The following is a 19,509-nucleotide window of genomic DNA, read 5'->3' as shown; positions in this document are numbered from 1 at the left end:
TTACAGAAAATATGGATATGTTTAATAATTTTTTTCTAAATATTATAAACAGTCGCTTAGCACGATGTAAAATTCTAGGTAAATTTAAAGTATCATATATAGAATCTATTCCCAAAGTTATAAATCAAAAAGAAACTGTAGACAATTACAGCCACATTTAACTAAATTTGTTAAAATGGCTAAATTTTGTTTTTCCTTAACTGATTTCTTATAGTACTTTATATGAATTTAAGTTTTTAAATTGCAATCAGAGCAATAGAAAGTATACAAGGAAATTTAATCTTTAAAAGCTCTACTGCCATCGTCCTACAACTTTGGACGATTTTCATTAAAATAAATTGTATGTAACACTGAAATACAAGAAAACATTCTCTGCAAACCATTTCCCAAAAATATCACCGACAAATAAGACTCGTATCAGAAACTCAAAAAGTGTTGGCTAAACCGTATTAAAATAACATTACTTAAACGCTGTTGACTGAAACAGAATTGTTTTGGAACATGAGTTATTTTTCCATTCTGACAAATAAGGACAACGCTTACAATAACGAGAGACTGAAAACTTTTAATCTGTCTTGAATATGATATCACTCTGCTACCCGATTCTTTATCATATAGCAATCATGGCCCGATGGAACAAAGCACAAAATGTTTTAGCAAAGAAAGCCTTTTGCTAAAACAACACACACAGAGTATTTCACTGTCGCTTGAAATTATTAAATCACAATAGATTTTCTTTTTGTTACAACAAGACTAGAATTTTTAAGAAATAGTTTCAACTACTAAATAGAAAACTTCAGGTAATATGAAAATCACCTGTACACCAAACATTATTTATGTTGTTACAACTGCTTTCATAAGGAGCATATTTTACTTACTTCAACACAGTGTGTTGTTTAAGCTTTTATTTTTCAAACCTTCAAAAAGTCATCGAAATTACACAGTTCCACCATAACTTTAAAAAAATGCAAAAACAATCAAACCGTCTAGAAAAACTTGTGTAGAAATGTCGCCACAAATAAACAAGTATAATTTAATTTTGCAATTTTAGATATTTAATTCATTTGAACGGTTTCATTAATAAATATTTTAATTCTCAAGCTGAATAAAAATCTAGTTGGCTTCACGAACAGCAAATTTACATAAACAAAATATAGCACGGCATATCAACATCAAAAGGAGTTTTTATCCTTTTATTTTTGAGAATGATAAGGCATTAAATGTCTTTCATAAATACTCATTATGACACCATGCGGCTAATATTTCTGCTAATGAATAACAGAAATCTCCTAAAGAAAGAAAACCGTGTTCCCCACTTCTACAACCACAACTGAAAAGACATTTGTGAGAAAAACACTTGTGAGAACAGTCACTACATGATCGTTAGAATATCAATGGCAACTGTACAACAGATTTCCACAAACATATCTTTACAACAATTTCTAAGAATAGTGAAATTTCTGGTCTAACCTAGATCTCTTTACTTGGCAGCATTAAAGAGAACACTACACAAGAGGGAAATTTACTATAGCTGACTTACTACTAACCAAGTACCTTAAAATAGAGTTGATGTTTATCAAAATTCTACTGAAATGTCATGCCAAGTGATTTTTTTCCAAAGATAGTGAAGGAATGTCTGCAGAGAGATGGACTCTGCAAATACATCCATTTCAAAATAAAATCTGGGATATATATATAAACTCCCATTTTTTTCAAAAAAATATCACTCTTTAAAATATCAGATTTCTTCATATTTAACTTACACCTATTACTTGATTCTGATCACACTAAGAAAAGCAATTTGAAAAACACAATTACTTTTTAAACAAAACTAATAATGACACCACAGCCAATGTCAATGCTCTGCTGTTATTTACAAACAAAAAATTAAAAACCATGCATTTCAGTCATAAATTCACTCAGAATGAGATCAGAATAGCCTAACTGACAAGACTCATTAACCGGATATAGTTTTTAATCACACACTTACTTGATAGTTGATAAGACCCCACTGTTCCAAGAACGCATGAACTCTCATAATAGCACAAACATCGCCAGCTAAATTTCTTCTTGATGCTGTACTAGTTATATATTCAGTCGGATTGAGGCGATATGTGTCAATCATGAAGTTCCTATAAGCTAAATAAATCTCTGGTGTTTTTGATTTGTTCTTTCCATTAAAAAACTCCGGAAGTGCTCTCTTCTCTATTGTATGTATAGAATTATAGTCAAACCATGCACTGTAACTGGGTATGATTATATGATGTGTCTGTTCAGTAACATTGTCTTCTTGTCCATCATCTTTACAAGTAACATCCTAAGAAAAAACAACACTTATTAGAATTTTTTAAATTTATAAAAATAAAAAAGCAATCCATAAAGGAAAATATGTTATAAATATTTACAAACGATACTAGAAATTAATTATCAACAAATTATCTAATAAAAATATTTTCTATTCCCCTTAATGCAACAATGTATGGATAAAGAAAAACGGTGAAAAAAACTGCCAACACTATCATCCTTCTTATTTTAATATAAATTTCATAAACCTAAAACACAATTCTAGAATACTTTTGTATTTATTAACACCATTATATATTAACTTGTTAATAACCCTTTAACAGGTTTAATTAAAAATCTGGAGATATTTGGCTCCAATAACAAAGCATATTAAAGATACTATTGTCTTTAATTGAAGAGATCTAGGCAATTCTATCACACAATCGCCTCTTTAATAGGCTTTGTTGTTAAGAAACTTGTGTCTCTGAGAAATGACTATAGCATTAGAGCCAAATATCTGTGGATAGACAAACAGGAAGTAACCCTTTTTGTAATCACTTAGGATGCAAAATGATTTACTTCAATGATCTGTATGGTCCAACAAAACAAAATTGAAAGTTTAGAAATTACACACTGCTTAGCTGAAAATTATGGAAAATGAACATCCCTTTGAGATGTTTATTTGCAAGGAAAAGTATTTAAAAATATAGTGTTCTATAAGAATGCTATAGATTAAATAAGTAGATAAAAAATTCATAATAAATAGGGATTTTTTTCATAATTAAAATTAACCTGAGGAAGACAGAAGTACCCATAACCTTGTAAAAAGAATAAATCTGGGATTAATTATTAAAAGAAATCTAAGGTCAGTTTTAACATTAGATATCAAAATATGTGAGTAGTAGTAAAAAGAAAAAATCTTATATTTTCTAAATCATAAATTAACATACTTATCAATTTAAAATAGCTGATCAACTATTCTAATAACCTAATCCTCTTAAAAGTTCACTTTAAAAAAAATAATAGTTCAGCGATAGATTTATAGTTTCAAAAAGTGTAAAATTATCTAAATGTACTCCTGGATGCTCAAGAAATATGATAAAAATTAAATAAAAAACAACATTACTGATAACTGATTTGAAAGACAACCAATTTTTTTGTTTCACATCTATCTCTGAAATCTATATCAGTGATCTCAACTTAAAAAACTACTGAAAATTATAATAATAATTATATAATAAAACAAGCATAGCAGAGCCATTCACACAGTTACTCATAACAAATCATGAAACAAGTGCAACATGGGTTCAAAGATGGTGTACTCATAATTAAAGGTTTTGCTTTTATAAGGATTAAAACAACATTCTTTGATTGCAGGAGACAAATAATTTAAAAGAACAGTAATATATGATAAGATATAGCACCATATTAAGGAGTCTTTTTTGTTTCTTGAATGATCATATGTTAACACTAGAAAGACGTGCTTAACCTTTTCCAATCACAATGATCAGTGATTAGCGCTCCGCGAAAATATGTTGGTATCTGATTGCTCCCTTCATAGTCTTATGCTACCCTTTTGTGAAAAATTTCAAAAAATTACAGTATATTAAAGAGATTTAACAGATTCTGACAAAAAAAAACAGTTACGATTGGATATTTTTTATGCCTGTAACACCAAAAATTTGAAACAGTATAAAAATTACGATAATTTATTGCATTTTTTTGCGCATTTCTACCGTGTTTTTTATTAGCGAATTTTTTTTTTTGCTTTGTGTTTATGAAACATAGTTTGCTGATTTTAAAAATAATACTTTCAAGCAAATCGATTGAAAATTGGGCAAAATATGGTGAAAAACCCGTGTCATAAATCAGATTAGTAATATATGTTAGTTATAAGTGAAAGTAGATTCAGAAAACTACATTTTATAAAACTCCCACCACTCAAAAAGCTATTTTTGACAAAAAACCATTTTTACTGTATACTGTTATTCATTACGAATCGATGTGGTTACATGTTTACTGATATCATTTGTCAGAAAAGATATTTATAGACCTCAAGTAAAATGACATATTTATGACCACTAATTCCTTTTTTTTTTGTGTGCCGTATATCATAATTTATTATGTGTTTCAATACATCGATATGTTGCTAATAAGATAAGCTATTTTTGTAAATAATAAATAAATCCGTAATCCTCATAGCAATTATAATACACACACATACACACATGGCGCATGCGCGCGCACACACACACACACACACACACACACACACACACACACACATTTCTGAGAAAAAAATGGTCATATTCTTTCTAGTCTAAATAAAACATTTTACATCATATAAACGTCGTTCAAATTGTGTAATAAAACTGATTCCTTTGTGAATATAAAAAAAAAAAACTGACTTAGATGCCATATAAAATGATTTTGTAACAGCGTTTTAAATGAAGCCATACATAACCAGTTCCAAGGTTACATGATCTGAAAAGGTTAAGATAAAAATATAACAGGAAATAAACATCAAAATACATGTAACACCTTAGAATGTAAGATTTAATAAATAATTTTAATAATATTTTGATTTAATAAATATTTGGGTACTTTTTTTGTTTAATGCCATCCAAAAATTCTTGCCGAAATCAACTTAAAATCACTCAAGATTATTATTATGTTGAAAAAAAATTTTTTAGGCAAGAAAAAAGGCAAAAATGTTTTGTTAATTTGTGAAAAAATGTTTTCAGTCAAAAATATTTTTTCTATATTTTTTTTGTACTAAATCAAGGGAACATAATTATTTTTTTGTATATTCCTTTGACCAGCAGTAAATAAACAAAACAATAGTATCAAATGATAACTGCAATCCTTGTAACCAATTGCATAAACCAATTTCTGATCGACAAGTTCATTTTTTGCATAGCCAACTACCACATCCATTTAAATTGATTTTATCATTAGATGTACTCATTCAATATAACCATTTATATTTTTTATTTATTTTATAAATATAATTTAACCAAACTTAACTTACACTCGCTTCATTCACTAAACTTGACTAATTACAGTAATGTTAATGTGGCAGCGGTAACAGCCAGGATGCTCCCAACATCTGCTGGTGAAAATGAGACATTCATCGCAACAAGATGTGGCAGGAAAACTGCTGTTAACAGGATATTCAGAGCCTGGAATAACAGATGGGAGGAGGCAGCTAAAGGAAGATGGACACAAAGGCTCATACGCGATGTGAGGAGCTGGATGGGGAGGAAGCATGGGAAATCAGTCATGAGCTCACCCAGTTCCTCTCATGACATTGACGCTTTTGAGACTATTTACATATAATGAGCAGGAGCAGTAGAGGAACCTGCCATGACTATGGTGGGTGGGGCACCATTGATCATCTAATATTCTTGTGCATAAGATGGTGGGACCTTAGGACTGATATACTGGAGCAAGGACCAGTAAATAATGTTAAGAAACAGGGTTTCCTGGGGTAGAATAGTGACTGCAGTAACTACCATAGTTAATCTGAGGCAGCAGAAGAACAAAGGAAGCAAGTCGGAAGAAGGTAGTCCATCAAAGGCAGAATAGCCATTGCCAGATAGTTATGGGCAGCCAGCCACAGGGGGCAGGCAACGGGGGCTCTCTGGAGTTGTTGTCTGTCAATGGCCCCTCAGGGACACTGCTTGGGCTATCCCAAGGTGGCAATAAAAGTCCCCAGGTGATCGTGTAGGGACTGCTGTATCCATACCATACAAATCTGGTCCGGCTCCTGCATGACTGAGGGGAGGTTTTATAGCGGGGGGGGGAGGTTTTTTAGCAGGGGCAGGTTTTTTAGTGGGTGAGAGCCTTGCACTTGCCATCAGAGCAAGCCTGGTGGTGGCTGGCAGAGCTTTTTCCTCCCCTATGGAAAATAAAATTTAAAAAAAAATTCAGTAATTATTGCAATTATTTATTATTTAAATAATCAAAACATTACTGTTAATTAAAGGTTAGCAAGGTTAGCAAGCGAAACGAGCATAGGCTAAGTTTTGTTAATTTATAACTGAGTTGAACCGAGTTGATTTGGCCAAGAATTTTTGGGTGGCATAAAACAAAAAAATACCATATTTTGATATGAAAGTTTAGAATTAAACAAAGAAATGTTTACACTAATTCAATAAAAACTAACCAATCATATACTGACAAAAAAATCATAAAACTAATATTGCCCTAATCTGATTATTTGACAAAATAATTTAACACACAATATTAATTAGAAAAATAATGCTTGAAATAAAATAATATAATGCAACAGATTTTTTGTCCGAACTCAAAATAGGAAATATAATTCTATAACAGTTTGATAGCTAGATAAAGCTAACACTAAGGTCGATAAAGCAGTTACTACCCTGCTAGCTATAAGAAGGTTCCAGACCATGACACCCAGATAGAGGCTACACAACTTCCATGTTATCTCCATAAGGATGAAAATATGAAGAACAAAGGTAAATAGACGGAAGAATCAACCCACAAAAGATGACCCTCAGCAGTAGTTTACAATTCATCCTGGGCCGACTGTACATTATGTGGCATTAAAGTATGCAAGATGCACAGTAAAACAATGAAGGTAATAATATTAAAGTTACTTTACTGATGAAAAAAAATCTGTAAAATAAAATTTGATTTTTTCCATTCCTCAATACCTCCCAAAAAAAGGAACTTTTAAAAATTACCTTTTGTCAGTAGTCCGAAGGTAAATTTTTTAAAAGTAATTTTTAGTTTCAATATATATTTTCAGAAATTATAAAATAGTTAATACTCTAAATTTAAAATTATGTTTAACTTTTAATATGTTGAACCTATCTTACAGGCGAATGAAAATTTCTTCAAATTTAAATAATTAATTTTTGAATAAATTATTTTATTCTCCACTAAAATTTTTTTGTTAGGATTGATTTGAAGTCTTAAGATTTTATACTATGCATTTCAGAGATGCATAGTGAAATGCATCTCCACATCAACTTAGAAATAGATGACACTGCTTTAATAGTACAATAAACTGAGTTTGTAGTAACATTGTGTTTAGAAACAGAGTAGAAGTATTTATAAATATTTAAAACACGACATATATTATAATTTATTCTAAATAATTTCATCAGTTATATGAAAGGATTTTATGATGCTGAAGCAGGAGTTACATCAAATGTATCCATGTAACATATTTCGTTTCATATCAATGTAATAGTAATACCACACTATATATTTTATTTCATTTCAGAGCACCCACTGATAATATTGAACAAGTTAATTGTGCAAGGCAAACCAATTCTGAAAAGAAGATTATTACTACTGATATTTTAATTTAAGAAACCAGGAAAGAAATGTCAAAGATGTCTTGTTTTTAAATAATTTCCAATGCTGTAAATAACATTTAATAAAACTACAAAAATAAACTAACAATTAAATCAGTTTTGTAACAGCCAATAAATCATCTACAATTATAAAAGGGGATTAGGCCTAACATAATGCATAAGCTTTTCCTCATGTACAATTCTGAAAATGATTTTTAAAATGTGCTCATTTGTCTTCTTCCTGAAGAGAAACCGCATTAAGGAATTAGTGCAAGTACATTAATTTCTTAATTCCTCTGCTGAACTACTGATACAAATTTTAACATACCTGTGTCGTCGTATCTGACATTTTCCCAGTCTGACTGTCATCACGGTCCCTTTCCATTTCCTCATCCAAATCGGTCATAGTCCCAGTCCTTAGAGGCTGTGTGTCACTGTCTTTCTTTGAAGATGAACAACCTATGAGCAAGATGAACAACCATAACACTTAAAATTACTACAAAAAATTACTGCAAAAATTCAATCAAATAATATCATTACTAAGCCACTCCTACGTTAAGTGTATACAAAGCATCGATATATGCAACATATAACCTACCTAAATGTCACTTTACCTTCCTACGGTGTAACCGATCATCATTAGCAAGACTCTGATGAACATGTACGGGCAATAAAATCCTAAATATTAAATCAAAGAGAAGCCATTCTAACCCATCTAACAGCTTAATAAGAATAGCAGGTATTCAGACGAAAGATGGGCTACTACATCGGAAAATTTAACAAATTTCCAAATTCAAAAATGCAGTGACCGGACTGGGAATATGTTGAAAATATTTGAACCCAAAAAGAGATTCCAAAATAAATCAATAAAAGATCATTTTATACTTCAAAATAAAAATATTGTATCTTTTTGGGTTCAAATATTTTCAACGTATTCCCAGTCCGCTCACTGCATTTTTGATTAACAGAATTATCAGCGGTTGTTGTGAAGATGAAAAGATATAGGCTACTCACACCGGAACCTTTTTGCTGCTTACTGGAACTGAAATGAGATGAGGTGGAGTGAAAAGTTGCACTTAACATTTTTGTACTCTCCTCAGCAGGAGCCTGTAGATATATGTACGAGTTGAATCGTTGTGGCCAGAAAAGTTTAATTATGTGGAAACCAGTTTCTGATAAAATTGTGGCTGCTAGATTTAGGGTTAAATTTAGAAATGTTAGTACAGTACAATGTTATGCCCTGACAGAACTGACTGGGAGAAAAGAAAATATTAAGTTTTACCATGAGTTACTGATACATGTAGAAACTCCTAAAAAAAAGCATAAAAATTTTTATGGGAGAACTTGCTAAAATCAGGTCACAGAATGAGGGATTTTAATATATTATGGGAAGACATGGTGTTACAGATATAAGCAAAAGTGTGGAAATGCTTTTGAAATGTTTTACGACTGAAGATTTATATTTACTGCAATAATTGCAATAATTTATTTAGTGAAATTGCAGTAATTGTTGCAATACAAATAATTGCTATTTATGATACTCTACATTTCAACAGATAACAGAATAATTTAAGACTCAAACTACTAGATTCAAATTGAAAGTAAAAGGGGGTAAAAGTTGAAGGATAGGAGAGTATAAAAAACTTTTTTTAATCTCAGTAGTAGATCTGAAATTTAAAAATGGATGAAGTAAAAGGATGGATGAAGTAAAAGGAAGGATGAAGACGAGTAAAAACCGATGAAGTTGATGATGTGGAAAATCAGTGATCAAAGATTAAGGAGCTAGGTTCTATAGTACAAAAAGAAAAGACTGGATGTAATCAGCAACATGGATTACTGAACAAAATGAAACATCAAGATAAAAATGACTGGTTGTTCAAATACTAAGGGAAGGCAAGATGACCTTCCAAAAGCAGTATGCCACTGTGCTAAAGGGGTAAAAAAAATCAAGAAGAGGAAGAATCAAAAAGCATGGGAAAAAGCAAACAAGGAGAGTAGAAGTAGCAGGAACAAATGATCTTAAAATAGAGCTGTATATCGCATGAGAATATCTGAGAAAGGATAAGAGAAAATTAAAAGCATGAATAATAAAAGGATCGGACAAGTTAATTAAAAATAAAAAGAGTAACCTAATAATTGATGTAACAGATGTGCTGTCATAGTGAAATGCTAATTCAGTATGAACATTGTTGTAGGCAGATAAAGATGTTAGAGATGATGAAGTGAGTGTGATAGAGTGGAGAAGGAGGAAGGATAGAGGCAGCAACAAAAGATTTAAAATGAAAAAAAAAACACCACGAGTGAATTGTACAGTAGCCAATTTACCAGGATTGATGAACTGCCAGTGGATGTTATAATGATACTAATTTGTAAAATGTGGTGCAGGCTATTGTGCCAGAAGATTGAAGATGCTAGTTTATTATTAAATCAAAGAAATTGAGTGTTTTAAAAATTAGCGAGGAATCACATTACTGTATATTGTTGGTAAAATTACAACAAAAATACAGTAGAATAAGGGAAATGGTTGAAAGACATTTAAAGAGGGCACGGGTGATTTTTAGAAGTGGTAAATCCTACATAGATTGGATAAACACTTTGAAAAACATTGTTGAACAGAATGCTGATAGGAGTTTTTTAAATTGTTTCTATTATTTTTGGATTTTGAAGAACTTTCAATTAAAGTGGAAAATTATGAACTTCACTTTGAGAAAAAAATTATTCTGATTAAAGAAACGCACTGAAATTATACCCAGAGTCAAGGTGCATGCTGGAAGGTTGCTAGACTTTGAAGATTACCAGTCAGTGACAGATCTAAAGTTAGATGAGGATGTGTGTATCAGGGGAATATTATCACCTCTTGCATTTTTAATGCTGATAGACAAAGTTCTAAGAACAGTAAATGACCAAAGAAAGAAAGAAATAGAATGGGTCATCTCTTACATAAATTTTAAGATCTTGATTCACTGAAGATATATATTTTCACAAAGATTCAATAAAATGAAAGGCAAGCTAGTTGATTTAGAACGAAGAAAGAAATGCCAGTAGGATTGATTTAAATATCAGTGAATCTTGCAATCCACAATACTATTTACTTGAGCATTTGAATACTCAAGTAGAAGAAGAGCAATATTAAGTAAATGTCAAAAAAAAATAAGTACACTATCAAAACATCCTGAATATATTTAGCGATTTAACACTCCACATGATATACAAACTATAATACACGGCATGTAGCTTCAAATAAATAGTGCATTTAACAGAAACATAATGTCTGTAGAGCTAACAATATCGCGGCAAGTACTAAACTTTCCACTATTACTTCAATGTCCTGTGCAAGAGCTATATAGGTGCAAAAGTACAACAGCATTAACTACAAAATGTATCCAAGGCTCCAGAGATTTTTATAAATAGCAGTCTGATGATTTCAAAAGTGATAAATGGTGAGCTGTTAAGTACAGATAAAGAGGCAAGGCATTGTTGAATTAAACATATTTTGAGAATGGTTCCGAGTACAGTGAAGATAAAGGCAATCGAATCTGTAAGCAAGAGAGTCTTAGAATGGCCTGAAAAAGAATGATGGAAGAAAGAGGCTGGCAATGTGAGGAGGAGTGGGAATGAGATTAAGAGTTTAGCAGGAACAGAATTCGGTGATACTGCTGATAGCCTGTTAAGCTATCTAAGCTAGTTTGGTGCGTAGTAAATTCCCTTTGAACTGCACACCCAGAGGTGAAACCAACATTTCTACCGTTTTATGTTTTATATTTGTTCCTTTTTACTGTTTAGTGTTTCTTCAGTTTCTGATATTTATTTATAGCAGTTTTCTTTTTAACAGCTGTTGTTGATAGCAGCCATCTTTGTTTGTACATAGCTTGCTATTGGTCAATGTCATCAATGTATTTGCGTGTTATTGGCAAATTGTTTTTGTGTTTATAGTTTGTAAGCAAGCATTGCTTTTGTTTATTTTGTGTTTGGCATTAATTCATTACCACTGTTTAATATACTTATACTGTTTTTTTGTGTGTATAATTTCAGAAATGTCTGAAACTGAAGTAAAAAAGGGTAATTCCAGACATGCTAAACCTCACAAAGAGATTACGGAGATGATTGAGGTTAGGCTCAACGACTATACGTTTCTGGGGACAAGGGGTCATGAGCAAATGCTTCCAGTTCTTCGTGGACTGGGGGAAGGGGAAGGGTAAAGATCAATTAATGATTGAGAAGTTTTCTGAAGGTAATGGGAGGGCTGGAAGTTCAGTGCTATTAGTGCAGGCATTTGAAGAGAAGTACAACTACTTGATTCAATGTTTGGAGAACCCAAGAGGTGCTAAGGCAGAGGTGCTAAGGCTAATGTGCTAAGTAAGATCCTCCCTAAGACCAGGGAACTCAAACCATTACTGAGGCCTTGGCTCAAGGCTATGAAAGATTGGTTACTAAGCCTGAGGTGAGAGAGGTTGTGCGGGAGATAATTTCCACCCCTCCCTAATGGTTCCACAGGAGTTGTTGTCTCCAGGTAAATTGTATGCAGAGGTGCTGAAAGGGAGGCAGGAAGCTAGTCTGTCCCATAAGCAGCCAGAGGTTGTGTTCATCAACCTAAAGGAAGGGGCAACTATTAAAACAACTAAGGAGATGAAGGACGAGTTTCAGGCCGTCCTTCGACATAAGAGGCAGAACCTGAGAATTCGTAATACAAGAGTGATGAAGAAGGGTTTAATCGTCATTGCTGATGGCAAAGAAACTGTGCCAGTCATCTCTGACTTCTTTAAAAATCGTTAAGTTCGACATGAAAGTGTCGACACTAAAGGCAAGAGGCGTCCTAAAATGATTGTTTACGGCATAAGCAATCACTTTAGGATTTCAATCACAATTGATCGACGGCTGTCTGAGTTAGAATTAATAGCTCTCATAAGGGATTGATTGTGTCTTTATTCAACAGCTCTCACATAATAAAGTCGTCGTTCGTGTGGATGTTCAGAACTTGCGTCCGTACATTGCTAGTTCATATTTTCAATACAGAGATAATGCTGATCCGTCATTTTGAGGTCTGGGATAAAATCCTATGATTCTCTGGCACCGGTCCAATCCTTATAGGTGCAGTGTGAATGCTAAGTCACTCTTGTGACATAACAGTTTCACTGATGTTGGCAGTGAATTAATAGAGAGCTTTTTAGCCCAGCATGATCTAAATGTATATAACGTACCTGGTGAGTTGCCTACCTAATGGGTATGGTAGATGGGTGTCGATTGTTTGGTGGAACGAATATGTTACTGTTGGTAGGTTTATCCCTACCAATGTTTGTAATTGGATGGTAAGTTGATTGCTTCAGTTATCATCGATTGATTGTCTATGAGATTGTTAGTGGCTTGAGTGAGCGCTACCAATGTAACGTTCCGGTACAGCAGGGGTCGTTTTCTGCACAGGCGTGCGGTCTGGTAGAAATTTGTTGATTTACTTTTGAACTGGCTCCAAGTTTTGAATCTGAGTCTGGATGTCTTGGATTTGGAAGATCTGGCAGTTGGTTTGTCGATGGCTTTTCTTGATGCTGCTGAGTATTCAATTCCCCAAAGTTCCAGTCGAGAGAGGATTGCATCATGGTGGAATAGGGAGCTGTCCAGCATGGAGAGGGCGGTTTGTCGTTTGCAGACAGCTTCTCAACATGAGGGTGATCCAGAATGACGGACCAGTCCTTGTTGCTGAGTACAGGATCCTGAGATGTCATTACTGTCATAAAAGTCTGAACTGCAAAAAGGGACTGCCGGTATTCCTTTGTTCATGAGCAGGGGAACAGGGACCCCTGAGGCGTAGTATATAGGGTCTTGGGACACAAACAATGAAAGGACATTCTTCTGTCTGCTCTCTCAACCAGGTTTGATGTAATTTCAGATACTTTTGAAATTTTACACAAATTACTAGACCATTTAGTGCCTAATGATTGTGAAGCTGGATAGATTGCATACTATCTTCAGGTGCAAAAGAGATCACTCAGTTCCGCGGGGGTGCAATGTCCTTGGGGATTACCGAGGCTGAGGTGCGTCAAGCTATCTGCAGTTTAGGTAAGGGTAAAGTCCTAGGCTTTGGTGGAGTAACAGCAAAGCTTCTTGTTCGCTCGGTTGGGGTGAGTGTGAGAGTTGTCACACATGTATTTAATAAATTGTTTGGAGGATAATTCCCTGTGTGTTGGAAGAAGGGGATTGTGAAATTGTTGTTTGTTTAAAGGTGGCGACAACAATCCTGCTGTTGGTTTATCATATAGGCCTCTGACATTACTTCCAGTTATTGGCAAGGTCTTTGAAAAGGTTCTATATCTGCATATAAATGAGAGGTTAACCTTGTAAAGATTGTTGATGGAGTATCAGTATGGGTTTTGTCCCGGAAAGGGTACTGAGGACGCCACACTCCATGTGTGATAACCAGCAAGATGGAATATGTCCTGGGCATTTCCTGGACATTTCCAGAGCATTTAATAATCTACAGTGACCTTCTGCTTTTTACCAACTTCATAAAAGAGAATGTACTGTAACTGATTTGCAAGTTATGAAAGTTACTTCAGTCATTGGGATGTGCTGCTCTGCGAGGGCAGCCATTAGATTGGCAAGATGCTGTCTTAAGTGATGTCCCCGGGGCAGTGTGTTGAGTCCATTTATTGTGGGTGGTGTAGTTGGATTCTTTCCTGCAGCTGAGATTGCCCAGCAGATGTTGCATCATGGCTTATGCTGACGATGGGCTCCTGCTGGTCGAAGGAAACTCGCCAAGGGAGGTTGAACTCCAAGCCACTCAGGCTTGCAGGATGCTTGAGCTAGGGGTCATCAACACAAGATTTCTTCCCCTACAGGGGTCAGGTGCTGCTTCATCGAGGCCCTAAGCTTAATATACTTGATGTTCCTCTTCATTCCTTTCAAGCTTAGGACCTCGATGCAGCAGCACCACCAAATACTATTCCTGCTATACTCTTAATCTCACTCCCACTCCTCCTCACATTGCCAGCCTCTTTTTTCATCATTCTTTGCTGGGCCATCTAAGAGTGAAGAAGAAAGTCAAGCCCTACTTTGACTAACCACAATCAAAATTTACATGATAAAAATCAATTTAAGTTTCAATAGTAATAAAAAGCTAGGAGAACCAACCAAAAGAACTTTGTTACTTCAGGTGAAATTGCAGATGCAAAATATGGAAAACCATTAATAAAGTAAACATTTTGTCAGAAAAAGGTTCAACTTCAATACTATCATGTAAGAAGCCACCTTGAGATAATTCTAAGCCATCTAACAATGAGCAGATCAAGAATGCAGTACAAAACGGCTGAAGACACCAAAGTGAGTAATTCTTTTACTATTGGAATAAGAAAGCTCATAGAAAAAGTTTTATATATAAAACTTATGTCTACACATAACTTATGAACACATACATATTTAACTTACGAATACATACATTATAGAGCTGCCAAAAACACAAGGAAGTTTTATAGATATATGTTGTAATTGAGTAATATATTCAATTTTATTTCTATTTTTTTTTTTAATTCATCGTTTATGTCAAGTTTTATGCGATTATAAATTCATAATGTTCTAAATTTTATTAGAATGTTGGTTTTAAGAGTAATGTGTTAAATTCTTAAGCTGTGATTAACATCTTTGTATATCATCTGTTTCAATTAAATGATTTGGAGTGTTTCTATTAAATGAACAACATTTGTTTGCTTTCTTTTGTTAATAATTATTATAATTACTGCAGTTTTTTGTACACTCCTAAGTTGCTGGATTTGTCAGGGTGAGTTTTGTTAGCATTCTTATGATCTTTAATATTTTATATGTTATTTTAATAAACTAATCTTCTTACCAAAAGATTTTTGCGATCTTGTATGATGATTGCCAGATTTACATCATGCATTCTATCAGTGCCAGTGATTTAATTTTTGTTCTGTATTTTAAGTACTACTGCGTTGTCTATAAGTATGATGGGTGGCATACAGACAAAAAACCGTGAAATACTATAGTCTGGCAAATGAAAGAATAACTTATTTCTCAATAAACCATCGTAAAAAAATAAATGCAATACATACTAAACCAAAGCTTGTTTCTTTCTGAACTTATTCAGATAACAATAAACAAAATGTTTATACTCTAGAACCTTGACAAAAACTTTTTGTAGAATGTGCAGCAACACATGTTAAAGTATGGACCTCATTAAGTTTCATGTCATGTCAGCCAATATTTTGGCAATGGTGGATCTTTAAAAATAGAATCCCTATATTCCTGTTACAGTATCAAAATGATTCTTTTCACATAAATAAGCAGTTTTGCAACAGAAATTGAGAAATCAGGCTATTTTTAAAAGAAGAATCATATTTCTGAAAAAAATGAATGTTTTACAGATTCAGGGACTTGATCGTACACAGTAGATAACCAAGGGCACTGACTGCAAAACTGTAGTCCACTACTGAAAATCCATGAGAACATCAATAATTATTTTATACTAAGTTTCAATTTTTGTTATTATTCACATAAACTTTTAAATCAAAACTTAGTGTTTACAACTGACACGCACATAATTTACATATGTACACAAGATATCCTTTTTACTCAATAAATGTAATTTACACAACTTAGCATCAGTTAACAACTATTATACTATCTGAAATGTTGGCCTAAATAAAACAAACTTTTTTTGTAGGTAAAAATAAGTTTTCACATAAGATTAGATTAAAATTAACCTTGAGTGAAGGAAGATCAAAAGATCAGGATAAACAACCACCTAGTAAACTTAAAAAAACAAACTAAATAAAAAAAAAACAACAATCAATTCAATACTTAAAGCATTTCTTCAAAACCCAATAAAATTAACACTGAATACAGGAAGAGATGGCAAGAGTTTTCTGATGTCAGAATGACCTCTTTTCATGAAAATCAATCAATTCACTGGCTTTTAATGAAATAGCTAACTATAGTTTCAGTATAATAAAAAACAAAGTTGCCTACTGAAAAGCACCATTATCTTGTTTCATGATATCGCTTGCCTACAACCAGTAACAATAACTTAGATCGTTTCAAAAAGGCAAGGAAATATTTAACACCTCGTATAGACCTGTGGTCTGGCTCCAGTTCTCTTTTCCTAAATTAAAAAATTTTTACAGAACCATCAGTCTAGAAATGATGATATCAAACATTCTCTCAGCAAGTGGGTAATAAAATTAGCAGCTTTCCATAAAATAAAAAAAATTATGCCGTAACATTAAATATAGTTATCGAAAAAATTAAAAAAAGTTTTGTTCTAAGCAATAAATAAATATTTTTTAATTATTATAACTTTATATTACATATAATAGTTGAATGTTCTATATCTGGATGATTCTCGTATGTATGATAGCAGAGTATTACCTGGTTTTGGTACAGTGACTTCTTGGACGTTTGGTTCAGGTGTTGGTTCATCCATATCTCTGGTCAGGTCATCAGCCTCCTCCTCACTCTTCACCTTCTTCGGGTTGTTCACCACCGCAGGACTGCGACCACTGAATCGTTAAAAACCACAAGAACTGGTACTGACCATTAAAAACAACTCTAGTGACTAATAATGTGTTCCACTCTCAAAAACTCAAATCAATTGAATAAACCAAACAATAAAAATTAAAAAAAATGTAAGAATGCTTTTGGGTTTTCTTTTTTATTCATCAGTAATTGCCAGTTGAAAAATTACCCAAAATAAATAAAAAATAAAATTAATAAATAAAGCTCATCAATATTAATAAACTAAAACAATTCCTTTTGCAGTGTATCAGTGACAAATAAAAGAAAACAAAATTGATCATCAAAAAATAAGAGAATCAAAATACTGTGCAAGTAACTTATTAGAAAATTCAATTGTCATTTGTATTTAGCAATAAAAAAGAAAAAAAGAGAAATTTTGGCAAACAATTTTAAGCTTCTCAGGTGGTGAAAAAACACAAGCATAAAATTTGTTGTATTTACCAACAACAAAATAATATCACCATAAATAAAGAAAAAACCAAATAATTCAATAATGGTGCGTCTCATTATGAGATAAAAGTAACATCTGATAACATAACACTGTAAAACTGTAACGGGCTTATAACAACTTTAAGTTCAGGCATATGATCTTACACTAACTTACCCGGTAATTATATGTCTGAACAGTTTAGTTATTCCATCCATTTTTGTACAATCTTAGAATTACACGCATTCAATTTCATCCTCGGTCTGGTCCAACTACTGAATCCAATTTTTTTTACACCGTCAACATATTCTTTCCTACCGCATTTTCCACTTCCTGTAATATCTGTAATTTGTGTTTATACATATCTTTAAACTGGCAGCTCTTCTGCTTTCATTGGTCTAGCTTAAATCAATCTTTATCATGTAATGTATTCCTTTTATGTCTGTTCTCAGGTTGTTTTTACTTTAGATGAGAAACATCTAAATCACATTGAAACATACGAGTACCAGAACAGAAATTTGTAGCATTAACGAAAGGTTCTATATCGTCCTGCCTTAATAACTCCCTATTAGTTTCAGAGATGTAAATGCAGTGTCATTTTATAACTTACATGGTCAGCTCGCCGATACAACTGAGTTTGTATCACTGGCGAGCGGGTTTTACTCATTTCCATTTAGAGTATCTCATGACTTAGACGTGGTAGTGCAGCGATTCATGTGTTTGTGTTTAGAGTTTGTCAAGATATATCAATTTAAGTAATATTAAGTGTACTTTGGACAATATTTACGTGTAAAAAATTAAAGTGAACGTGTAAAAAAGTAAAAGTTCAATATGTCAGCCTCAGCCTGCACAAAAGCCAGCAGAAATATAAATTACACACATCGTTGGAAAGGGGAAGTTATGACCACACACAGGTTCCCCAATGTTCGGTGCTGAGCGAGCGAGACTGTATCAGGAGCATTGCAAAGCTGACACAGCGCATTGAGTGAACGATGCTGATAGCATGAGCACCTCTACTGCTGCTGCTTATTATGCCTTACATCTCTTACTTCTCGTATCACAGACCAATGTTGAACAAAATTGTCGTGGAATATTAGTCAAATAAATATCATGTACTATTTAGTGTCTGTTTTACATTAAAATTAAATTTAGTACGCAGACAATGTCTCGTTTTTATTTCATACATTAAAAGTGACTCGCTGACAAACAGACCGACCAATTTATTTGTAGAGTTGGCCAAATGAAGAAACTAAAATTTTCCATTGGAGACTTTCAGTTTTGTTAAAAAAAAAAAGTATGATGATTGCTCTCCCATTTACCTCACAGATTAGTTTGTCAGTCTGTAGCTCGGGGGAACTTCATCCAAGGCTAATGTTTCACGTTATGCGCCTGACACATCCCCACCCAATCTTTTCCAGCATCTTCAATAGAGCCCATGTTCGATAAGAACACAGTAAAATCTGTAAAATTGCAATCTAGCAAACACTTTTAACCACTGAGAAATTTAAATTTGAAAATTCTCACTAAGAGTAGTATGCTCATCAATATTCTCATGTATTTTAACAAATAATTTAATTTTTTTGCATTACTTCAAGGTGAGAACTGTTGTTAACTTATAAACACAAAAAGAATCTTTGCTAAGAAATAACAGTTATAGTAGGTTTGTCGGTGATAACACAAAATAAAAAATATCAACTGATTTTCACCTATTTTTAACATACATGATTTTTTGTTTTTTACTTAAATACAAACAAGAAATATAAATATCAAAAATACAAAAAGAACATTTCATGAGAAATAAATTAATTACTAAGAATACAAATGCAAACAGTAATAATAATAATATGTAAGAAATTAGATATAGTAATAATAAATATAAATGGCCTAAAAATATTAATATTAAACATTTTATTAAACAAATGAAAGGATTATCCACAATGTATATATTTA

At 32.8% G+C, this 19,509-nt stretch overlaps 1 protein-coding gene across 4 annotated transcripts in view; it reads right to left on the bottom strand.

The window, feature by feature from the left end:
- mor (SWI/SNF- related protein mor) overlaps positions 1-19,509 on the bottom strand; it is a 104,121-nt gene that overhangs the window by 23,988 nt on the left and 60,624 nt on the right. For 2 of the 4 annotated variants that reach the window (XM_075367688.1, XM_075367689.1), the window contains exons 8-10: positions 16,986-17,116; positions 7,942-8,072; positions 1,991-2,317 (exon numbers count right to left, since the gene is read on the bottom strand). In XM_075367688.1, coding sequence (XP_075223803.1) covers positions 1,991-2,317; positions 7,942-8,072; positions 16,986-17,116 — 589 coding nt within the window. The remainder of the gene's footprint in view (positions 1-1,990; positions 2,318-7,941; positions 8,073-16,985; positions 17,117-19,509) is intronic. The other 2 variants (XM_075367690.1, XM_075367691.1) reach the window with 1 other exon arrangement.

Source organism: Lycorma delicatula, chromosome 5, assembly GCF_047948215.1.
Source record: "Lycorma delicatula isolate Av1 chromosome 5, ASM4794821v1, whole genome shotgun sequence".
NCBI lineage: Eukaryota > Metazoa > Arthropoda > Insecta > Hemiptera > Fulgoridae > Lycorma > Lycorma delicatula.
The sequence above is the reverse complement of the archived record's forward strand: the minus strand, read 5'-3'. Positions and strand labels throughout refer to the sequence as shown.